Raw genomic sequence first — 20479 nt, forward strand, 5'->3', positions numbered from 1 at the left:
ACAGCCCCGAAAAAAAAAAAATAGAAAGGTACAAAAGAAGAAAAAAAGGTTGTACCAAAAAAAATAAAACAGGTAAAGAAAAAAGGAAGAGGATCGAGACCTGAGGTGGTACGAGCACATGCAAGTGCAACGAAACCCCCTACTTAGACCGCAGCGTGAGAGGCAGAGGGTGTGAAGACTAGAACGGCGCTTTTAATACACACACACACACACACGCATTTTCATTTTTTTTTTTTTACATTTGAAGAAAACATTTTATTTTTTTTATTTTTACCTTTCTATCGGTTAATTAGGATTGGAATGTTTTCAGCCGCTGGCTTTTTTCTTTCGCGCGTATCTACCTGAGTTAAGCGTACTCTATACTTATTATTATTCCGTTCTTCTTTCAGATTTTCTTTGTAAACCGCCCAGCAGGTAACCCCCACACACCTTTAAGCTGGCCAGTAAGAAACTGATGTGCCGCTGAAAACACGAAAGCCTCGGCTCGATCGTGTTGTCGAGCTTGATTAGAAAGACCTCCATCATCGATGTTTTTTCCTTTTGATTTTGGTCAGGGCATTCATTCGAACACGATCGACCGCGTAAATATCGAAGAAAATGCATTAGACTAGTCATGCAATTGTATACAGGATCTGCGCCAAACTTTCTAATTTGTTGATCTCTTCCTGATACATCGCCTTCTGGCTACAACTTCGGTTTAATAAGTAATAGCCTAGTAATTACCATTTGAATTATTCAAAAAAAAAAAAAAAAATAGAACCGGCTGTGTATTTGCCCATTAATCTTTTTTTTTTGTTGTGTGTTAGGGTCTTCCTTTCGTGTTATTGCCTCCGAAGTCCCATCATCATCATCATGTATATAACTGTTGATATCAAAATATATTATAGATGTGGATGGGAGGAGATCGTATTTTTGTGCCCCTGCGTTAGAAAACATATTCACATTCATTACCCAACCTTTAAAAGACTGATGTATGTAATACGCGGCAGCGGGGCTCTGTCATCGCTCATGGAAAAGTTCCCCGAGAGCGAAACGTGTGAACACGAACCTCAACCGCCACAAACACGCTGCATAATTTAAAAATGATATTTTTTTTTTTTGTTCCTTTCGTTCCTAATATTACAACAAACATCTTTCAATACGAATAAAATGAACAGTTATTCACATTTGAACACACGTTTTTTTTTTTTATGATGCATCCCACAATAACAACTGGAGGGAGAATTTTTAATAATTCTGTTCCCCCTCCTTTTCTTTTGGAAAAATAAAATGTCTGGGCTGTATATTTCAACGAACGGCTGCAACGGAAGAAGGGGGGACATACGTTGATGATAACTTGAATTCATTTTTTTTTTTTTGTCCCCCCCCCCCACAGTATTTTTATTGGACATACAATAACGTGTAATTTGTATCCAACGTCTTCTTCCGTTCGTTGTAAGCGCATCCCAGTGTGTCTCCTTTTCGTGTGTTTGGATGTGTTCCAAAACGTTGCGGTCATCACCGTTATTAGCGAAACTCGTTGTCGAGAGATTTCTGCGCATTTGAAATATTCTTGTTTTTTTTTTTTCTCGTGGAGCGTTTTCTTTTTACAAACGTAGACAATATTAAATGTCTAGTGCTGCATTCTATTGTTTTGCGGTGTCATTCCCACCAAAAACAGCAAAAAGGAAAGAGGTTAAATTTTATTTCTTCGAGCATAGCGACGTTATAGAAAATAATCAAGTTTTGCATCTTCGTAAAAGAAAAATATATACGCATACATAATAAAAATTTTTTAATAAAAAATCCGGATAAGAAAGATTAGATTTTTTTTTACATGGAAGAATTCGCATTTTTTGAATATTGAATTCTTTCGTCATCTAAGGAACGACGGTGGAATTTATTCCGTCTGTCTCTCTTTCTCTTTCTCGGGTCATTATTTTCCCGCCCATTTATTCTCATTTTTTTTTTTCGTTTTAACTCGAGATAAAAAAAGTTCTTCGTCGCTATAGACTCGCCTTACTGCTATACTATCGCGTTATGGTAGTACATATATATACTAGATTTATATTCAAGACAGGAGCAACTGCAACATCATATCACAAGACAAAGGACGGAAAGCTATCGCGTTCCTTTCGGTTGTTTTTATTATTCAAAGCCGGTCTTTTTTTTTTTTTTTTTTTCTTTTTTAAACAATAATTATTTCCCTCTTCTTTTTTTCATTCTCTGTCGGACAGTGTCTCTCTCTCTCTCTCTCTCTCCTGTTGCTCACACACAGAGTACATGTACACGGGCTTGTGCCGCCGCCATAGCTCCTTTCTCCACGTCACAGTGCCCATGCATCATCCGAATGTTAATTACCTCAGACAGGGGAGTTAATACACGCCGCCTCCCGAGCCAACGTTACAGACAACACGAACGTATAAAATGTAAAGCATAAATAATATAGCGATGGAGTGTAGATCGCTGTCTCGAGATAAAAATGTCCTATGGCGGATTAAATGGGGAATCGAGATTAATGGACCCGCACACAAAGCATCTACGCATATACTCTTCAATAGACGACGCCATAAATTCATCGTTTTATTTTTATTTTTCGTAATTATTTAAATGGAATGGAAAAAAAAAATGGGAAATAGAAAGCCTATTACATGAAGACAACCGCCGCCAACCGTTTGCTATTGAATTAGAATCATAAAAATGTATGCGTCTGTTACGGTTGCCCGACGCCGCAATGAACGTCTGTTCGAATCCCAGACGAGACAGATGGGACTGGATCCCCCTCAAAAATACTTTCGTTTTACACACACACGGAGCTTGAACTCGACATTCCAGACATTTTTTTGTACAGCAAAGTTCGAGTTTCGGACAATAGGCCATTTCTTGTTCCGTTCACGGTTAATGTTACACCATCAGAGCAACCCCTCCTGTCTATTCTTTTGTATCCAGTAAGAAAAAAGAAAAAAAACTATCATCATCCGCTCTTTTCTTTGGCTCTTTAGAAGGCCGTGGTTGAAACTCGACAATGAAATCCGGTTTGAACTATTCGATGGACAAGAGAAATGTTTCCAGTAGAAAGGAAACTTTAAAAAAAGAGAACCCCACACACTGACAGGCCTTCCTCCTCCTCCCCCCTTCGATGAAAGAACCGATGCGCAACTGGCCTACACCCCTCTGTTCAATAGCTCTCATTTGAAACCGGGAGGGGGTCCTGTTCTCGCAGAGGGCAACAATCGGACAATAAAGACGTCACACGACTTCATACGGAAGAAAAAAAAATTAAATTAAGAGAAGCGGACACCCATGTGACCTGTGTGCTGATGGTACAGCAAAGCTAACTGCTACAATAGCGTCATCAAGAAAGAAAAAAATAGCTGCGTGGTTGTTGCGGTGCAACATGCCGTAAACCAGCAGACGGACATAACACGAAACATTACCAAAGAAGTCTTTCTTTTTCTCTCTTGCGGGTGAGGAAAGGCAATAGAGGATGAGAGTGCTGTGTTTCTACTCTCACACCGCATTTCTAAATTATAGGTTGCAGCAGGGAAAAAAAAAAAGAAGGTCTTATCCAAAACAGGAAATTATTACAAGCTCTTATCCTCCCTTCTCCCAAATTCTCAGTACAGCATGTCGTAATTGAACGTATGGCTCTTACACGACCTTACAGTGCTATTAGAGCTAAGTTGGTTTACGACTCTGTCTGTCCGACTTGTTGCTTTCATCGAGGCAACAACATTCTCCTGACATCTTGTGGAATAAAAAGAAGTGGGGGGGGGAGAATAGTAAAGGAATTAGGCAGAATTAAATATAGGAGAAAATAGGAAAATTGAGGATTGGATTTCCTGTATGATCCAGCAGTGTATTTTTTTGCGATGGACATAGGTTCACATTTCTAGCCAAAAAGGTCACTCTACCGCTTCGGGAACGTCCTCTTTCGGCTTGTTGGGGTCATCCGGTTTCATGGCGGGGAACAACAGCACTTCCTGTAAATCATAAAAATAAAACAATTAATACTGAGACCAGCTTCTGGTTGGTTTTCCACAACGTACCTTGATGTTGTTGGAGTTGGTCAGGAACATGGCCATACGATCAATGCCCATTCCCCATCCTCCAGTTGGCGGCAATCCGTACTCGAGGGAAGTACAGAACGTTTCGTCAATCATTTGGGCTTCGTCATCGCCGGCTTCTTTGTCCTAAAAAAAAACAGACGAAAATGATGGTCAAATGAAAAAGCCATAGAAAGAAAGATTAGGCAATCTTTTACTTGGGCTTGTTGCTCAAAACGCTCTCGCTGGATGAACGGATCATTCAACTCAGTGTACGAATTGCAGACTTCTTTCTTCATGACAAAGAGCTCGAAACGCTCAGTGAGACCAGGTTCCGAACGATGTCCCTTTGCTAAGGGAGACATTACTTGAGGATGATCACAAATGAAAGTGGGATTGATGCACTGTTCTTCCAAAAAGTGGCCAACTAACTACACGAATAATTAACGTTGATTGCGTTACACCATTTTGTTTCACAAGCGTATAATGTCATATATGATTTTACTTTATCCAGCAATCGTGAGGCAGTCCGGGGAGCACTGCAATCGACTTGATGCTTGACACACAGATCGTCTAATTGCTTTCTCGATTCCGGAAGGTCCAGCTTCTCTGGATGAGGCAATTTAGTTCCCGTGGCCTTTTCCAAATCAGGGAACATTCGAAGTCGCCTGAAAGGCGGAGTGAAATCAATTTCAAAGGCAGGGCCCGTTGGACCTTCCGGGTGGTAAGGAATTTTGTAAGTACCATGGATTTCCTTCACCATACCTTTGAAAAAAGAAGGAAAAATAAATAAATGAAAAATGTGCGACGATATTTTAATAATATACACAACCAACCGGATATCATGGCTTCCGTGACATCCATCAGATCGTTGTAATCGGCATAAGCCATGTAGAACTCGCATGTTGTGAATTCCGGATTGTGCGTCAAATCAATACCTTCGTTTCGAAATTGTCGCCCAATTTCGTAGACTCGATCGATTCCACCGACCACAAGCATCTGCAAAGGACATTACCACGAGGCATAATTATAGATGATTGCGTCGCAATGTGTCGTTTGAGCAATTATGCGTTTCACCTTGAGGTACAATTCGGGGGCAATTCTCATGAAGAGCTGCATATTCAAATCGTTGTGGTGCGTGACAAAGGGTTTGGCAGCAGCGCCTCCAGCAATCATGTTCATCATGGGCGTTTCTACCTCCAGGAATCCCATGTTGTCGAGAAATCTGCGGACGTACGAGATAATCTGAGAGCGAATGTAAAACTTCTTTCTCACGTCCGTGTTGACAATGAGGTCCAAATAACGTTGGCGGAAGCGGGTTTCCTATTGAAATAAATAGCGACAATCAATAAATTTGCATCGATCTTTCACGTACCGCCCTTCGTGTACGTACACAGGTTTTACGGTGTACGTGGGGAACACATTCTAAGATTTACCTTATCTTTCAAGCCATAGTAATGAGGCATAGCGTGAAGGCATGGGGAGAGCAGCTCCATTTTTCGTGGAACGATCGAGAGCTCCCCAGTTTTAGTTCTGGTAGGATAACCCTTCACGCCAATGATGTCTCCTCTCTTAATTTTGTCGACGTCATCATAGAAGAGTTCTGAGGATTCATACGACTGCAGGTTCGCCATAATTTGAAGTTTTACTCCCTCACTTTGAAGGACATAGAACACAAGTTTAGGCCCAGATTCTCGAATCGCGTGAACACGACCTGAAAAGTGCCATTTAATATCAGCTCGTTAGGCGGCCAGCCTCGTTATTTTAATTATGAAATATCTTAAACCTGCAACGCTAAAAGTCTGGTCCTGCAATGCTTGCTCTTTGATAAGGTAAGTAAATTTTTCAATGAACTCTTGCAGAGAAGTATCAACATGGTATTTGTGTGGGTAAGGTGAGGACTTGGATAATTTCAACTGTTGAACAGCCGAACTCCTTAGCTTGAAGTATTCGTTAGGGTTGATGTCTTCTTCTTTAATGGCATCTTTCTTCTTTGGTCCGTCTGCCACTGGTGGAGCCTTTTCGGCCTTTTCAGCTTTCTCTTTAGCTTTAGCCTCTGCTTTTAATCGACGCTTCAGCTCACTATATAGAAATAAAAAATAAGTAATTCATGAGACCACTATTGTTCTTGGTATTTCACCTTTTCTTGTGAAGTTGAAAAGTTGGACATTTTATCATACAACATTGTGACTGATGCAGTTGCCTTTCACTTTTAGGTAGGCAACAGCTAAAATTCTGAATGTAAGCAAATCGCGTGTAATGGAACGACACGCGTAAAAATTTCAATGTAAGCATGTTTTGTCAATACTGCTGAACAAGCAGAAAAAGGGAAATGAGACTAGCTGTACAGTTCACCAATGAAACATATGGTGATTCGCAGTTCTTGCTACCCGAATTGTCAATAAACGGCTTACTAATTGAGGAAAAAACAAATATAATTCAGCAAGCCCGACGGCTATATTTCTTTAATTTATCCCTTCCGAAACCAAACGCAAATTCTTATTTACAAAATGACACTTACTTCTTGGACAACTTATCACCAGGGGTATCCGCCATGTTTGCACTGGAGTTTAGGTCGGCTCTCCTGCTTACATGTGTACTAGCTGTCTGCTACGACTGCCATCATGCTACAGCAATGGCTAGTATTTAACAGCAACCTTTTCTGACGCAACTGCATATTGTCATTGCATTTTTGCGCATGCAGTCAACTAATTAAACACGCAATTCTTGCTATCTCGATTAGTTACGTGCCTTATCTTTACCGTTCATTTTATTACAACTTAGTTGGAATATCGTGGCGTGAAAAAATGTACTAATGTTCAGCTTTATTGGTTCAAGCTTTAACAGGGAATGTTCAAATTCAAACGGCAAACTTTTACAGCTTTAGAAATTCCAAGCGACAGGCACCATAATTTCTGTAGTTAATTATTTTTGTACCGGCAGAAGAATTAAAATTGATATTCTCGAAAATCAGCGAATTCAAATACTTCCACCATTAGTTGTTATTCTTGCATTCAGTTGGGAAACTTTTTAAAACTTAAACTTCGTCCGCCAGGTGGTGAACGTCCTCGGTTTGAACAAAAATATTATTATTATTTGTTGCTTGTTCAAATCCAATCCCGTAATGGAATGAACGATATTTTTTGGTTATAGTTTACTCTCTATAAAAAAATTCATACCTACTGATCTCTGGGGAGAAAAGTTAGACCAAAAGAAAGCAGAAATCGAATTTTTGAACTGTAAAATGCAATTATAGACAATTAGATAAGCGCACGGGACTGGAAAGACTTGAAGGTAATGAAACTTCATTTTAACTAGGTTAATTATTTTATAGGGTTTGTCGCTGTCACCAGTGACATATTCCGTAATCAATGGCAAGAGGTCTTCGGTTCCAATAAGCATCGTGGGGAAAAATATTAACTGGACGTAAAACTTTATTGAATTTCGAACCTATCCGGAATGAAACAGCGCGATTTGCGGCCCTATGAAGGAGAAGACAAAATGGGTCATCATACGCGAGAGATATCTTTAAATAGCAAACGTGATGGGTTGGCTGGGAACAACAAGAAACTCGATTTTAACGACTGACGTGAGATTTTCCAACTGGACAGAGATCCCTATTTAAGCATGTTCCACAGTGAGGTTTAACAGGAGTGCAATGTTGCTGCCCAAAGCCAACCAACAAAACGTTGACTTCGTTCCACAGCGAACGAGGTAGCCAGTCTTCTAATTCTTTTTGGGTGCTTTCGGGGGTCTTAGTGGGCTGACGTGTCCACCCTAAACGATTTGCTATTCTATGAACATGCGTATCTACCCCTAGGAATGAAAACAAGATATTTGCACGTAAAGTTTGTTTGACGTATTACAGTGACCATTACGTACCAATGCCGACTGTTTTGTCCCAACCAATATTGACAGTGAGAACAGCCATTTTTTGTCCTACTCCGGGAAGTTTGCATAATTCTTCTACACTTTCTGGAATATCACTGTTGTATTGCTCTGCCAAAATGGCTGCTGTTTTTTTAATATATGATGCCTTTTTCTAAATAATGACAGATATATTAGAATTTTTTAAAACACATGGATTATCTTTCTTATACCTTCCAAAATCCAACAGGATGGATCAAAGTTGCTATAACATTTTCATCTGTATTAATGATATTTTCTATTGTGAGCCCATGCTTTCTTAATTTTTGCATGGCAGCAAAAGTTACTTGGTCTTTTGTTTGACTTGACAACATGAGTGAAACCAGGACTTGAAATCGTTTAACCTGCAATTAAAATGTACAGTGAATGAGCCCAAAGTTTCTTGATAATAACCTGTAAAACCATACTTCCTGGGAGCTTTCTGCATCTGCACATTGCTCAGCACCCATATGATCAACTGGGGCATCTTTCTTTGTTCGCATTATTTGGATGTTTTTCAGAACAGTTTCCCAGTTCTCAGGCCTAATGGGTTCCTTTGTGACATTTTCTTCAACTGAAACAACAACTTTTTTCCTGGCTTTTTTTACTTTGACCTTTTCTTCCACTAATTCGTTCACGTCGGTTTCTAGTTTTATTTTTAACGCTTTTTGTTTGATGAGATTCGAACGAGTTTGCCGTTTCGGCGAACATGCCATGTTGGAAGGAGCTGGCTGACATTCTTGTTTGGAGATAAAGTAGGTAGATTTAGCAGAACTCATTTCCATAACTGTAATAACATTAAAAGTGGCTATCTTGACGTGATTCACACGCGGCGAAAACAAAAACATGTCTAATGTTTATTTATCTTGCTACCCATGTTGCCAAATGTAAAGTAGGGGAAGCCATGCGAGCTGTTTCCATTTTTCCATTTGTTTTTCCTTATAGTTTACACAAAAATTGTTTGTAAACATTTTTTTCAATAGAAGTAACATGGAAATAGAATTTCAATGGGTTGTTTTCTCCATGAGAATAAGCTGTCTGTGATCTGAAAGGCTTTTTAAAAAGAATTCTGAAAATAAATAGCTGATGCCGACCCATTGTTCCAGACTAGAAATCCTTCCGTCATCAAGGATGGGAATTTTCTCAGCGATTTCACCCGAAGAAACGGATCATCAACTTTGAATTGCTAATGTGAATAAAAAAAGGAATTCTAGAATATAGCGCCTCTTCCATTCGTAGAGCAAAAATGCGAACGGATAGAATTGTTTAAAACGCTGCGCTGTCATTTGAGTCGGAATGGTTCGTTTCGAATTTATAGTCATCATCAATAACAGGATCTTCTTATCGACATCCATTTTAAGGTTGAATGGATCTAATCCTTTCTCATTCTTTATTTTCACATGAGCTGTCCACTGTCAACCAAGTTTATTGTCTCAGTTGATCATGGACGGTGACCGAGCAATAAAAGGCAGTTTTATCTCTCTCGTTAAGCACAATACAACCACTGCATTTTCTACACGTCTCGTCTGCCGACGTGGTTCAATTAGCTCGAGACTGATGACTGGACATCTAAAGTGACACATGAAAAAAAAAAAGACGCATAGCGTCGGGAAATTATTCGAGATATACAGTACGTCAGCCAATACAACTTTGCGGCAACGTGATTATGTAATTCATGGTCTAGTTGGCTTTATTCTGAATTTTGCTTGGATGGTGGTCGGTTAGAGAAACGCTGAAAGGAATGTAGAAAAACGGAAGATGAACGTTGCGTGATAGCCACATAGTTTAAATGCACAGTTTGATTACGTTTTAAATGTCTTTTTCACGAATTTCAGATGACCACGGCTAACTTTCTTTGCCGTCTAAAAGAAAATACATTCCATCGCCATATAACTTTTTGATGGGCGTCATATTTCACTTAGTCATAGGAACAGCTTGAAATTGGGAAGATTTTGGAAGTGAATAATTTTTCGACGAGGACGCCAGTGTTGCAGAACTTTTTGGTCGATACGAAGCTTGCCCTTATATTTCCCCTACATTCGTTTAAAAATACATGTTTACACGCGATATGCCCACCACGGTCGAATATAGCTTCTGAAGATTACGCACAGCTGTCGTTTCCAAAAAATGTTCGGCTTTTTATGTCCTCGTATTTTTAAGAGCCCTCTCGTGAAGAAGTGACTCAAGAATTTTGCCATACATGCAGGAGCATTTGTTTGACCTGAATGGCGAATTTTGGAACTCGAGTGCAATGTCCGCCCATGATTGATGGCTGGGTGTCAAGTCCTATACAATTACCGTCTCTTATATTTTCGAGAACTTAATATTGTTGCCTTGTTCATTTTAAAATCAAGATGCCTTATACTGTTAAACTGGTTGCTATTCAAACGCCCAGCCGGGACCGTTGCCCATACCGTTTCATTCATGAATATGCTAATGAATGACGAGGTAACACACAGACAAAGAGATAACAAGATCTTGCACAAGGATGTCTGGGGGAAAAAGATCTATATCGGGAGAGAAGAGAAATTTCTTTCGACGAATTTTGATTCCTCGAAGATAAAACTCTTCGTTCAAACTTTTTCATTCATTATATCGTGGCTGTTGGGGACAGCTCGTGCTCGCATTCAGCACGCAGAGAAAGTTGATTACCGTTGCAATTTTCGTTGCATTTCCTCGCGTGATGAATGCATATTAGGCGATGGGAAAAAAAACAGAGGCATTGGTGATGGATCTCTAAAAATGCGACTCCATCATTGAGCCGTCAACGAGTCGGAAATGTGGCCTGGAATCAAATGAAAGTCTACCATGTCTCTCTCAGCCGAACAAAAAAGGGACATGTTTCCCTTGTGAAATATCAGTGACATTCAATGCTACTGTCTCTCGGTAATCCCGGGGTGAACGTATAAAGCTTACGAGGAGGGGAGGAGGCTGCAGCAGCTCATATATTATTAGCTCAACACACTTACTGGTCGTTCTATCTTTAGCCTCATTTTTTTTTCTTTCTTTTTCGTGTTACACGTCCCTCCTCAATGGCCAAAAGAAGCTTTCTTTTTTCCATCACTTATTCGTGCATCAGTCTCAAGATAAGCTTCTAGCTAAGCCCTGTGTCGATGTATTCTTGTTTCTTTTCTCCACTTTTCGTCGATATCACGTGAATAACACTTTGTTAAACAGAAAGGTGATAAAAAGGAAACAAGAACACTCTTTTTCACTTATTCAGATTTTTTGATCCTCCTCAACAGTTGCTTAGTAACGACATGGAACAGACTCGTTGGGCAAAACTTTCCTCTGCGAATGCGTCACGCTAGAAACTTTAGTGTACGAGTATAATGAAAGGGAAAACAGCGACTTACCATTTGCTTTCTAGGCCCTTGGTAGCATATCACAGTCGAATTTAGATGATGTATGAGAACGACCATTTTCCCCTGCAAAAAACCCAACGCATTATATACTTTGGCAAGTTCTTTCCTGCTGTTTTACCATTTCTAGCAAAAAGTGGATTACCTGAAGCCTTCCATTAATCATCAGCGTTTCTGATCCACAGCAGACGCACAAGTTTATCGTCTGCTAATGGCCGTTCCTGGCGAAATTACTCAGCAATTTTATTGTTACCAACGTGTACGATGCAAATCAATCACGTACGAGCTTCCTTAATTGCGGAAGAATTGTAAATTCTGTTGACAAGCTCTTTTAACAAAGAAAAGTCGAACATAATAAACGTATGAGAGGCAAGGGAACTCCACTGCATCGTCAGTTGTATTAAACAAAGCAAAAAAAAAAAAAAAAAAAAAAAGAAAAGAAAGAAAGGACCTGATGGCGTTGGGATTTGATAGCCTCGAGGTTCCTCTTGTCTTTTCCATATTTCTTTCTCTTCATACGGAGGGGGGAATAGTATATGAAGCCCCCTTTTTCCTTCCTCTTAATATTTGGGTTCTGGCGGGGAACCGTCTCCATACTCGCTTCACTAAACAGCAGTCTTGTCAATTTTCCAAAAAAATATTTGAAACTATGTGCTCACAAAATAACAGATAGCAAATAAATCATTTAACAAAAATAATTGCTTTCAATTCGTCATTCATCAGTGTCAATTGAATGTCATTCATTTGCCAAGGCTAGGATGCACATCGTTTTCCGTCAGATGGCAGGCGACTCGACGTCTGCCGGAGGGCCCCTCTCTTAGTCTCACTTGCACGCGCGAAGGAGAACAGTCGCATTGTTCCTTCGTTCGTGTCCTGTTTTTTGTTTCAGTCCTTTTTCCCTGTCTATGCCGTGCCAGAGCATAATATTTAGCCCAGACACAACAAAAATGGACATTGTTTTTTGAAAAACGAAATAATTCGTTGTAAAAATTCCATCGTTACTTCCATTATTAAGGCGAGTATAGCAGTGTTGAGAGAGTACGCCCCCTGTTCCAGACCGCGTGGACTGAGAAGGCCAGTTGAGAATACGGGTGTGTGTGTATGTGGATGTGTGTTTGTGTGTACGCGTGTGGTTCCAACCAGCCAACAAATTTCCCAGGAGCATATTTGAAATCCTTGGAAGCATTTCTGACCTTTTTAGCTTCAAGTGAATATCGAACGTTTTGTGCTATTAAGAAGACGTTGTCTATGCAAAACTGTGGATGGCGTTCCAAGGTTCGTCGAACAAGGACGCTTGATGCATTTCCTCTTCAAAGTGGCAACGCAGTGAGAAACCAGGTGAATTTTTTTTCCTCTTCTTTGGATAATTGAGAGTCCCCTTTTTTTTTTGTTTTGTGTGTGTGTGTTGTTCCTTGAGAAGCAGCTGTGTGGCACCCTTCTCGGGGTCTCTCACCCTCTTGCTGGGTTATTTGAAAAATGGCTCCTTATTATATCTCCCCTCTCTCTCTCTGAAAGTTATTCGAATCAAGCTTCACCGTATTTATCTAGCAATTCGTCCATGTCGGCTACATTTGTTCTCAGTTGGCCTTATAAGGTCGTGTGAGTAAGAGACGTGACTACTCCACCATTCAAAATGTTCGAGGGAAAGATCTCCAAGGACTCTTCGTTTACAGTTCTTTTTTTAAACATAGAATTCTATGGCGGGAACATGTAGGGAACTGGTTTTCTCTTTGGATCGATGACTCTTGGTGACTTGTTGCTGTTTTCCGCTTTGAAAAGAAACAAACTTGTTGGCTTGTACTCGGAGGTGATCAATAGTTTCTGTATCAGTGATTTTTCCAGCTTTCGTCCTTCTTTCGGTTGGTGAAATTTGCTGCATTAAGCGATTTTTTTTTTTTTCGTTCCTATTGGTCATCCAATAAATGTAAAAGGTTGGCCGGCTAAAAGTTTTGCGTGAGAGCGATCTCGATAGAATCTTGTTGTCATGGCAACCCCCTGAATCAAAATAGCATTGATCGTCAGCCAAAGCATGTTTTGAAAAAGTACAGAACGCCAAACACGCTAAAGGAAATTGATAGTACCTTATTAGTCTTGATTTAAAAAAAAAAAAAATCATTTTCTCTGCTCTTTTTCTTCTCCCCTCTTGTTTTTAAAAAGCGCCGATTTTAAGATTTTTTGTGAAAAAAGTTAATGGTTTATTTTTTCTTATTCGTTTAACTCTCGTTTCTTTTTATATTGGCCGGAATCGTGTCCTTTCAGATGGGGGGGGGAGAGAGGTAGTATCCGAAATAGTTTCTTTAATGACTTCCGGCGACTGATTGAGTCTTCTAGCCGCTTTTCATCTTTTTCGATGTTTTTATTTTTTTTTTCTTCGCCTCCGTTTTGTTGTTTTCAACAACAATGGCGTGGCCTCCAGCTGTTGTCTCCGTATGGTGCGACAAAATAACAAAATTTCCGTTTCCTTTAATTATTGTGTTGTTTTTTTTTTCTCTTCTTCTTTGAATAACATCCCATTACGTAGTGTGTGCTCATATCCAGGTAACAAGGTTTGCCTTAGTACCAAAGGAAAACCTAAAAGATGCAGGAAACGGCAACTCTTGATCAGCTTCCGCCCTGGTGGAAGTTTGGAATCCTACACCCACGATTCCATTGTGGGAGAAGAGGAGGGGGGGCGAGGTTCGACAGTCGTGCAGCGAGTTCTAATTTTAGTTCCTTTTAAAGTTTAAAGTGTCGGGCGGGTAGATGAGGGGAGAGAGAGAAAAAGAGCTTCCAGCTGTCGAGTGCGGAATAATTCCGGCGTGGTAAAGGGAGGTAGGAATAAAAAGAAAAAGAATAGTAACTCGCTTTACCCAAAAATCTGGAAATATTTGCATCAAGTTTAATGGCGCTATATTTGATGGACGTGTGTCCACATTAAAAAAAAAGGTTGTTGTGTACAAAGAAAGTTTCTTCGAACCGGCGGAGTACCACAGTCGTTATAAATTAGGGCTAGTTAAAAAAGGAAGGCACTGTTATCTATTATACTGGATGGGAAACCGGAAGTCCCCCCACTGTACTTTTCAATTTGAGACGTCGTTATCGATAGATAGCGAAGTCACTGCCAAACATGGAAGAGACCTTTATTACCATTTAAAAATGGCGTCTTTTCTTTGGGTGGTCCAAAAGCAATGCGTTTTTCGTGCAGAGTTGCTGAACGTCAGCCTCGATGACGAGGCTGCGATGACGCAATGAAGCCTTCCCTTTTTTGGCAAGATGCTAATGTTTTTTCTCTCTTTCAATCGTGTTTTAACTAATTCATGATTTTCTCATGATGCTATTCTGAAACGGAGAGAAAATGGGAACGAAATAAAACCAAACGAATTGTAACTTTAAAAACATTTTCCCATCGCGTAATTTTCAAAAAAGGTAATTTTAAATTGAATCATCCGTGTCGAATCTTTTCTCCCACATGTTCGTTTCCTTATTTTTAAAAATATCTTTCGTTTTTGCGTTTCGTTAGATGAGAGTGAAAGTTACTAAATAAAAAAAAAAAGGGAAGAGAAAAAGGGTGTCTCGGGAGTTGCCATGTTTTACTGATACAAACAAGGGTAGAATACGCCCTTCTTTAGGGACGATCGAGTTTCCTTCGTTGAGTTGAAATTGGGTTGCATCGTCGTGGAAGGCTGAAATGGGCGAGAAGATTATTGATCTATAAATCTGCCATGATTATGAAATGCTTCTTCCCTTTTGCGTTGAATCACGCTTGGGGATCTTTGCTCCCTTGATCCAGTCGACTCCCGGGGCTTGTAAATGGGAACTATCGAATCACTTGCGTCGATCATACGCAACATAGCAAAGTCTTTGTCATCCTCGTGATCTCATAGGGTTAGGAGATAAATTGAATCACCGTCGAATGCTGCAGTAGTATTTCATTTTGCTTCAAGTTTGATCGAATTCGAGATTTGTTTACATTCATCGGACGCGGCCGCTACGCAAAACGTTTAAAAGACGTATTGCCGATGGCTAAATTCATTGTTGTATTTCGCGGCGCAATTTTCTTTTGGCAGATGCAGACGAAACCGTTAAGTATAAAAACTAATTTACCGTTTGTCTTAATTGGCTCTCTCTCTCAGGTTTGCACGCGGCTTTCATGGCCAGCCGGCCGCGACGTACGAGTCATTAAGTCCGTTTTTTTTTTTGGAAAAAGCCAACGGGCGATTTTTCTTTTTTGCTGTTTTAAATTTCCATCTATAAAAGAACCCGATAGATTTGATAAGAAGGAAAAGTTGTTTGTTTTATATTCTCTACGGGCAAAGAAAAATGGTGTCTGCGTACGTTTAAAACTTTCTCTTAACAGTCGGCACCTAAAAAGACGATATGTTTTGAAATAGAGCTGGTCAAAGGGTCAGTATAAAAATCCCCTCCATCAACTAAAGTCATAGTGTTTCCCCAATTTTTTTTTTTTTTTTTTTTTTTACATTTCAAAATAAAAAGAGCCGCCATGAACTCCGTTATGAACTGTAAAGTTGACGGAAATCTGACAGGCCACAATATCAAAATCTGCCTCCGCGTTCTCTTGTCGCTTTTCATGGACGCAAAGGAAAACCAGAAACGAACGATGCGCGTCGAGAGAAACTTAATCCTTGTGTGGTGTCTCCTTTTTTTCTTATATATATATATCTTAGACGGTAGGGGTACGCTCTGTCCACATCTTTGAGGCTCATTTTTCCATGTCGAGTGTTTTTCGGGTTGATGCCCTTTTCTGTCTTTCACCAGTTCTCCTGTTTTTCGAGAATTCCCTGTTTTATTTACATAGGGGGAATATTTTTTTTGTTGTTTTCTACGGTTGTTTTCTAAAGATCGCTTTTAAGCCGGGACGCATCACTCTTGTTGTCTCGCTGAAAATCGCTTTCCAGCATTTGTTGTTTCTCCTTGGTCGTTTCAACACATTTTTTTTTTTTCGTGTGTGTGTGCGAACGATGATGAGATTCTTGTTGTCCATATCGAAAACAAGATGCTAGACACTTAGAAAATTTACAGCAAGGCATTTGTCCGTTTGGTGTTCATCAATTCGTGACTGGGAACAAAGACGAGCAAGGACGCCAATACGGAAGTGAATGTTTTTTTTTTTTTTTTAATTATTGATTTTCGAATAATGTACACTCCGTTTGGTTTTTAAAAGTAAATAAAAGGTCAACAACACTGGCTAGTTGTGAAGTGGAATTCATCATTAGTCCACTCGCTCAAGGTACGTGTATCGATCGATGGATTTGGAAGTTTGGGTGGATAGACGAGAACGTATTTTCTCAGAATGACAAACAAACAAAAAAAGATTTCAAATGATCTTGTTTTGTTTTTGTCATCATCGAGTCGACGAACTGGGTGGTATCAAAATGGGTTCGCAGAAGTGAGAAAATTGGAAATTCTTCTTATCCGATGTCGCCTCCCTTTTTTTGTGTGTGTGTATGTGTGTTCCGTATCATATTTTTGAATGAGCTTCTAAATGACGTTGGCCTTGTTTTCTTGTTGACAATTCAGTTGCCATGGTTGATTTTAATTGGTTGTCTAGAAGGTTTGGAATTGTGCCCGGCAACGGTAACCTTAAAAAAAAAAAGAATGATAGCAGGGCGATATAAATAGGTGTTTATTTATTTATTCGTTTCACAGCGCTAATGTCGGATATTAGTCGTGATTGTTCGCGTTTTTTTTTTTTTATTTTATTTAGAAAATAACGAATGTCAATCTGCGTGTCGGAGGAAGCTTGAGTAAATCAAGAAAATGCACAAAAGAGCAGAGTAGATTGAATCAATCGATTGGTAGTTCCGTTTCCCTTTTTTTCATCGCGTCTTTTCTTCGACTTCGATCGCGACTTTAGAACCGAAGTAGACGGAAAATTGCGTTGGCGGAATTGAAGAGCTTCAGTCTCGGGCCCAACTCCCAGACCATCGGCTTGGGTCTTCAATATTCCGGGTTGGGAGGGATGTGTACAAGACGGCCACGTTACACGGGCTAAGGTAGAAAGTGCGCGTGTCTTGCCATGTATCATTGCCAGGGTGTGCCGCGCGCGCTCGAAGAATCAATCGTCCGGATTGCGCCGGCGACGAGGCAAACGTTAAGACCGGTATGTTGGCACTCGGCCATAACGATCCATTTTCGTGTGTTTAATGTGCGGTTATTATTCTCCTTGGGGACTTTGAACTTTTCTTCTTCTTCTTTTTCCCTCGCTTACCGTCATCTTTTATGGCTTTGTGTTTGACTTGGAAGTAGCGTCGTCTGCTCGTGACAGGTCGATCGTGTACATGACGGCACGGTGCCAGACATCGTCATCGCCCCCCTTTTTTTTTCATTTTTTGTTCGGGACTGGCGTTAAACACGTCTGTCTAATAGTCCGTAGGAGCTGAGGTTCTCGTCCATGGTAATTTGTTTTGTTTTATTTTAACCACGTTGGTTGGTTTCTGTTTTTTTTTGTTTTTTTTTTAATAAATTAAATTTTTTTTTTGGGAGAGGATCGATGAATTATTTATCAAACGACCTTCGCCGAGACGTGATCCGTCACGTTTGCGGACATGCACGGACCTCTGTTCAAAAGAAAACTTGTGTGGGATTGGTTTGAGTGCGCATTTGTAAAACGACGGGGTATTGTTCTTACGTAACGAGATGGCCATTCAAGTGACCTATTTTTAGCTTTGGATGCTGTCACCATGGCAACCTTTAATATTTGAAGGAAAATCGGGCCTTCCCTTTTGTTGCCGTGCCGATTAGTAGTAGAGATTTTCTTTCTTTCCTTTTTTTTTTGGTTGATATAACAATGCTTGAGTCAGCAAATCAACGCCATCTCTTAGAATTTAATGAGATAGACAGCAAAGTTTTGTACAGCACCTGTCGCCCGTTTTACTGCGCAATCAGGGAGTTCGTTCCTAAAGCAAGTTTTCGTGTGTGTTCTTTCTTTTTTATTCGCGTCTGTTGGAACACTTGAGTGTCCCACATTTTTCCAGAGCAATTTCGGTCGATAAAGTCTATTGTCCATCTGTCTGGCCGTAACACGAAGGCGTAAGTTTGGCATTGTATCGGCGTTCTATTTATATATGTTATCTACCTATTCATTTAATATCTCATATTCGTGTGTGTGCGAGGAATTGGATGTTTACTTTCGTTGATAGATAGTTACTACTATTGATTCAATTTTTTCTGATACTTCGGATGATGTGTGTGTGTGTGTGTGTATACGTACGTGCGCTATGCACAGCGGGATAGAAAGAGAGGGAGAGAGAAAGAACCGGACCAACAGGGTATGTGATGGAGCGGAAAGACCTTAGACTCGGAAGGGCGGACAGAAGCTCCATTGGATCGTGTCGATTCTTTTTTTCTCTCTTCGTATTCACCGTGGGCGGCCTGCCCGTCGGCCTTCCATCAAATGCATGTCACGCCATCTGCCTGACAGTGCATTTCTTTTCGTGTTTTTGTACGCTATCTTTTCAGAAGACTTTCTACTCCGCGTACTGTGTCTATTCTCTCTTTGACGTCGATCCGTGCATCACTTTCACTAACCATCTTTGCCTATTCTTATGTTTGGTGTTTGTTATTTCCCCCTTACAGGATGTGCCATTGAATCTGTCCGGCCAGTGAATCGTTTTGTGTGAACATCAGACGTTTTCAAAGGACCTTTGAAATTGCAAAGAAAATGAGCGAGCGAAATCCCTTCCGGCCGACTTCTTCCGGAAGCAACGGCGCCTTGGTGACGGATGCTCGACTATCTCAACTCTTTGATCCCATTGCCCGCCTTGTAGATGTTTATCCACCCAACGATCGTCGCAACGCAGGATATCACAATCAGCGTGATTCTTCGGAATATGCTCATCTAACAGCATACCCGGCCATCATTGAACCAGTTGGATACGATGAAGGCACGGCGAGGTAAATGTTTATTTACATTTTTTTTTTTCCTGTGTGCGGTTCGACGTGTTCATTTCTTTAAAAGTGCACCTCCAAAATGTAAAAGGTAAAAATTTTGGCTCTGTCGCGGTTGTTTGTTCAAGTTAGTTTGGAACAATATCGATGCAAATTGGACGCCCTCCTTCTTAGATACACGAACCATCTGTCGTTTCGAGACTTATTGGGTTTGCTTTTGAATAAAATAGTTTTGAAGAGGGGAGGGAGAAAGAAAGTTAATTTCCCAAGGCAAGTGATTTGCTTCGGATACGTTACGCCGGTTAATGATGATGACGGCAGACCCTACATCAAAAAAAAAAAAAAAAAAAAAAAAAAGAAAGATGGATGGGCCGTCCACTTATCTGGATGAGACAGCAGTAGAGCCGACTGCATAGAGTTCTGTTCCTCTAGTTGGATAAAAGTTAGGGGTAGGAAGAAGAAATGTCAGACTGGATCATCGTCAGGATGACAAGTGGTTTTGCTTGATGATGTCCCTAGCTACGCGTCGTTTGTCATAAGGCTTTTCTTCCGCATCTTCATCCGCCGGCGTACACGCGCACAAAGTCTGGGAATGAGTTCCGTGTCAGGAGAGGGTATCCAACCATTAGTTAACCTCGTGACATGTCGCTTTTTATTTCCAGGTTGTCCTACATGTCATCCAATTCGCCGAGTATCAAAAGACGTTCGCTGGATCGGCCATCCTCCAGCCAGAGCCATGGCAACAGCTTCTTGCGGCCATCTTCCGTCCAGTATCATTATCGACGTCAGAGGCTATCGGATAACAACTTTCAGCGGACCTCGATCACGTCGCAAACCTCGTCGTTGCACACGGCGCTGTCCGAATTGGCCGGCGACGTCGAAGTCGTTGACATGGAAGATGGAGCGCTGACCAACGATCGCTATTCGCATAACTATCAAGGTGAATATATTATTATTATTCTCCTTTTCATCACACACACGAAAGAAAAAAAAATTAGACTGGCAATAGAATTTTTATTGTTTCGTGTTCGAATAGCGAACTTGTCGTTTGCAATCCAATCTCCTAGCGCTAGTAACCCGATGACAAGTTGTGTAGGTTGATTTATAGCGGTCATTGGGTCTGTGTCCTAGTTGATCATAAAGCCGGACGATCATGATGGATCTGAACAATTGGTGCGCACTGTCACGCTCGGTTGTGCCATCATTTATAGTTATGAATTGTTGACGAATTCCCGAGTTATGCGTTACCGGTTATTGCAGCGCGGGCGTTGATCAATTGACTTTTTTGTCTGTTCTCCC

At 40.5% G+C, this 20479-nt stretch overlaps 3 protein-coding genes across 5 annotated transcripts in view; 1 reads left to right on the forward strand and 2 right to left on the reverse strand.

Moving 5' to 3' along the window:
- Window positions 1-3817: 3817 nt before the first annotated feature.
- LOC130698514 (lysine--tRNA ligase-like) lies at window positions 3818-6688 on the reverse strand. Of its 2 annotated transcripts, none has more exons than XM_057521181.1 (9): window positions 6547-6688; window positions 5812-6107; window positions 5462-5739; window positions 5103-5348; window positions 4862-5024; window positions 4531-4790; window positions 4244-4456; window positions 4029-4172; window positions 3818-3962 (listed from the first exon to the last, which is right to left on the reverse strand). In XM_057521181.1, the coding sequence occupies exons 1-9, from the start codon at window positions 6579-6581 to the stop codon at window positions 3885-3887; spliced, it is 1713 nt and encodes a 570-aa protein (XP_057377164.1). In that variant the 5' UTR covers window positions 6582-6688; the 3' UTR covers window positions 3818-3884. The 2 variants fall into 2 exon arrangements, with proteins under 2 accessions (XP_057377164.1, XP_057377163.1); XM_057521180.2 differs by lacking the exon at window positions 6547-6688 and adding an exon at window positions 6166-6416.
- Window positions 6689-7542: 854 nt separating this feature from the next.
- Window positions 7543-11674, reverse strand: LOC130698542 (endonuclease III-like protein 1). Of its 2 annotated transcripts, none has more exons than XM_057521215.2 (6): window positions 11439-11674; window positions 11288-11359; window positions 8360-8718; window positions 8126-8296; window positions 7908-8067; window positions 7543-7841 (listed from the first exon to the last, which is right to left on the reverse strand). In XM_057521215.2, exons 3-6 carry the CDS (start codon window positions 8714-8716, stop codon window positions 7603-7605), a joined length of 927 nt encoding a protein of 308 aa, XP_057377198.1. In that variant the 5' UTR covers window positions 8717-8718; window positions 11288-11359; window positions 11439-11674; the 3' UTR covers window positions 7543-7602. The 2 variants fall into 2 exon arrangements, with proteins under 2 accessions (XP_057377198.1, XP_057377196.1); XM_057521213.2 differs by having other exon boundaries at window positions 8360-9500.
- A 448-nt stretch (window positions 11675-12122) lies between these two features.
- Window positions 12123-20479, forward strand: part of LOC130698496 (pleckstrin homology domain-containing family H member 2-like) — a 29883-nt gene continuing 21526 nt past the window's right edge. Inside the window, 3 exon segments of the mRNA XM_059494710.1 lie at window positions 12123-12631; window positions 18869-19186; window positions 19843-20120. Coding sequence (XP_059350693.1) covers window positions 18954-19186; window positions 19843-20120 — 511 coding nt within the window. The 5' untranslated portion in view covers window positions 12123-12631; window positions 18869-18953.

Source organism: Daphnia carinata, chromosome 3 (assembly GCF_022539665.2).
Source record: "Daphnia carinata strain CSIRO-1 chromosome 3, CSIRO_AGI_Dcar_HiC_V3, whole genome shotgun sequence".
In the NCBI taxonomy this organism is placed as follows: Eukaryota; Metazoa; Arthropoda; class Branchiopoda; order Diplostraca; family Daphniidae; genus Daphnia; species Daphnia carinata.